General features: G+C 37.4%; 1 protein-coding gene across 1 annotated transcript; it reads right to left on the bottom strand.

Annotated features, from left to right (window-relative positions):
- Nucleotides 1-690: 690 nt before the first annotated feature.
- Nucleotides 691-2,373, bottom strand: LOC145151395 (PAN domain-containing protein At5g03700-like). Its single transcript, XM_079075337.1, has one exon. The coding sequence runs from the start codon at nt 2,273-2,275 to the stop codon at nt 836-838; it is 1,440 nt and encodes a 479-aa protein (XP_078931463.1). The 5' UTR covers nt 2,276-2,373; the 3' UTR covers nt 691-835.
- Between the last annotated feature and the right edge of the window lie 891 nt (nt 2,374-3,264).

Below are 3,264 nucleotides of genomic sequence, written 5' to 3' on the forward strand. Positions count from 1 at the left end.
ACCATAAACTTAAACTAAAAATAGGTGTTCCAGTCATGTTACTTCGTAATATCGAGCAAACCAAAGGACTATGCAATGGTACTAGATTACATATTGTTAGGATTTGAAGACACGTCATTGAAGCCTGAATCATATATACTAGATTCTCTAATAAAAGAATCTCATTCCGTTTTTAGCGGAAGCAATTCCTCATATTTGTTTATTTTGTTATGGCCATTAACAAAAGTCAATAACAATAATTATCAAATGTTGGATTATACTTGCATATACCCGTCTTCACTCATTGTCAGTTATATGTTTTTTGTTTATCGCGTCACAAGTGAAAAATGACTGAAGTTACTCATATATGACGAGGAAGGTCATCCAACTAATAAAACAAAAATTTATGTCTACAAAGAGATCCTTCAACGATTATAGATATTTAGGTGTTTCATTGTTTTTTTTTTTTTCAGACATTTCAATGTTACCAATAATGCTAAGTTTGTTTCTGTTACTTTGTTTCTGTGATAGTGCCAATTTTTTTATATCTTTATATGTACATTTTTATATGTTCCCGCATTTTACACGGTTCATAATCTACTAACTATTACAATAAAATGCTAAAAGGTGGTGTTCTCGTCGAATACTTTTGGACCTGTGGTTTTGGTATTGGGAGGAAGAAATTACTTTTACCAAGTAAATGCAATAAAATTGTACAAACAACAAATAAATTAGTATTGTGTGCACGTGACCAACATGATGGTCCCACTATAATATTGAAAACTTTAAATAAATATAAGTCAAACTTCTGTCAAAAGTCAAACCCAAAGCAAAAAAGAAAACGTCACTGCTTACGTCACCTCTCACTTAACTCGATAGACTTAAAACTATCTGACCCCAAATTTTTATACGGTCCCACCCCACCATTCACCCCTTCCTCCTCTACATACCCTTTCACCCCTCTACTTTCCCTTTTGTACCAAAACACCCCTCCAAGTAACAAAACTAACCCACACAACACCCCTAACCCAACCCATAACCCCACCACCTTATTATCTTTTCCTGCACCCACCCGCACCTTAAAATAACCCGCCTTGGTCACATCCAGAACCTCAACCACTGTTTGTATGGGGTAATCTATGGTGTAACAGAACCCAGATGTGTTACTGTACACCGCACCCCAGCACGTGCACTTCTCTTCGCACGTGAGTTCACATTTCTCTAAAGAACTCATCATCGTGTACGCCATTATCTCCTTGTTTGATAGCTCCACCCCAGTTCTTCTCAAAACACCATACTTCTTCCCGCAAAAGTCGCCGCCGGAGGTACCACACCCGCCGGAGGAGTACGCCGTCCGGTTGTCGACGCAAGAGCAACCTTTACCTGGCTGACATAAACCGTAGGGTCCACATGAGCTTGGGAGATCACACAGATCGGAGATTTGTTTGAAATCTATAACCCATGATGATCTTGTCCAGTAATATCCGATCAGGTTTCCGTCGGGTTCGAGCCGAAGTCGCCGTGAACCGGTTCCCGTTTGTTGGAAGGTGCTGAACGGCTGCACGTCGACCGGAGTTGAACCGTTTTGGTACATACCCAGAAACCCGTCCGGGCTAAGCATTGCCTGAATGGGTCCATGGTCTTTCAAGACGCGAGCTTTAGCTTCCATTGGGTTATGCTGGTAGTAAAGATGACCCGGATCCGAATTATCAACGTAATTAGCGTAAAACCCGATGAAATCGGATCCAAGCTTCATGGAATACAGCCCGTTTGAAGAAACCAGTGTCATGGCACTAGTGAAAATTTGATTCTCCATGAGGGTATTATAGGGAGAGTCAAAACTCTGCCATAGGATTAAAGAATTGTCTCCCACCGCGTCTATTAATAAATTGGAGGTGTTGGATAGGCGAACACGGTAGCCATCGGTGTAACTTGACCATAATACCACTGTTTGCGAGTCTGATATTACAAGACTGCCATTAAATGAGAGACGAGTCTGGGAGGACCACGGCGCCAGAGGACTTTTTCCGGCGATCCAAAGCTGCTCCTGGGATGGAACATGGATTATAGCAAGAGCGAGTTGAGTTCGATCAACTCGGAGGAAACCGAACGAGTAGTTACCAAGTGAGTCACTGAGTAGAGGTTGGAATGATGATATGGATGAATCTGGGGTGGCGGTGAATCCTTTGAGTAGCTCTTCGGTGGAGGCTACGGCGGAGATGGGATGAGATAGAAAAGTGAGAAGGAGGAACAACACCGGAAATTGAGTCAACCCAGAAGGGATAGTAATCTCCATGGTGAAAAACTAGGAGAAATTATGTCATATTTGTGTGGGTGTGTGTAGCAATGTGGTGTCAAGTGTGTGTATATTTGATCTGCATGGAAATGATATTATAGTGTGCCAATTGAAATAATATTATAACTTAATTGGTCTAAATTGAGGTGAGACTTTTTGCCAAAAGTAGAATGGTTATTAGATTTTTAATTACTATAAAAAAAGTTTATAAATGTTTTATTTATAATCTTATACCCATTAAATAAGTAACATTAGGTTTTTATTATAGTTAAATTAACTAATGCAAATTGTCGATTTAGGTCAACAAAACAAAGAGAATATCAATTGGGCAGAGATGATGTTGTCATTTCCATTGTTATTAAAGACTCGCATGTTATTTATGTATATATCAAAAACAAGGTAAGAGTTGGGTATCAAGTGCTTCGATGTCTTTTACGATACCTAATTTGATGGAGTTTAATATCTTATTATTTATGGATCATATAAAAAGTTTCGTATCAACGACAATAAAATTGGTTTTTGATTTTCTGAATAATTATGAAGAAATACTTTTTTAGATTATTATAGTTGACGAAAACTAATATGTTTAATATGATATTTTTTTACAAACATACAACCAACTAACTTCATATTTATGACAAAGACTTGGCCAAAACGTATTGAGTTATTGGATTTAGTTGATCCCATGTTTAGTGTTGGATGATATTTTTGTTATGATATAAATCAAACCATACATCAAAATTTGATAACAATTTTTTTTCTGTCTTTGCTTTGCATATGTATAGATTTTAAACATATCTGGAAATAGTATTAAAAAGGAAGTAAATTTATTATTGGATGACCTGGGAAGCCAATTTTCTTTTCTATGTATTTATGTTAATCATTTATTTATATTCTTGTAACAGTATAGCCGTGTATCATCAAACAATCCTGGATCCACAATGTGATTGTTAGCCCCATGTTGTAGTTATAGATGCTGCTAAATAAGT

This window comes from Lactuca virosa, chromosome 1 (genome assembly GCF_052849685.1).
Source record: "Lactuca virosa cultivar CGN04683 chromosome 1, Lactuca_virosa_CGN04683_v6, whole genome shotgun sequence".
NCBI classification, from domain to species: Eukaryota; Viridiplantae; Streptophyta; class Magnoliopsida; order Asterales; family Asteraceae; genus Lactuca; species Lactuca virosa.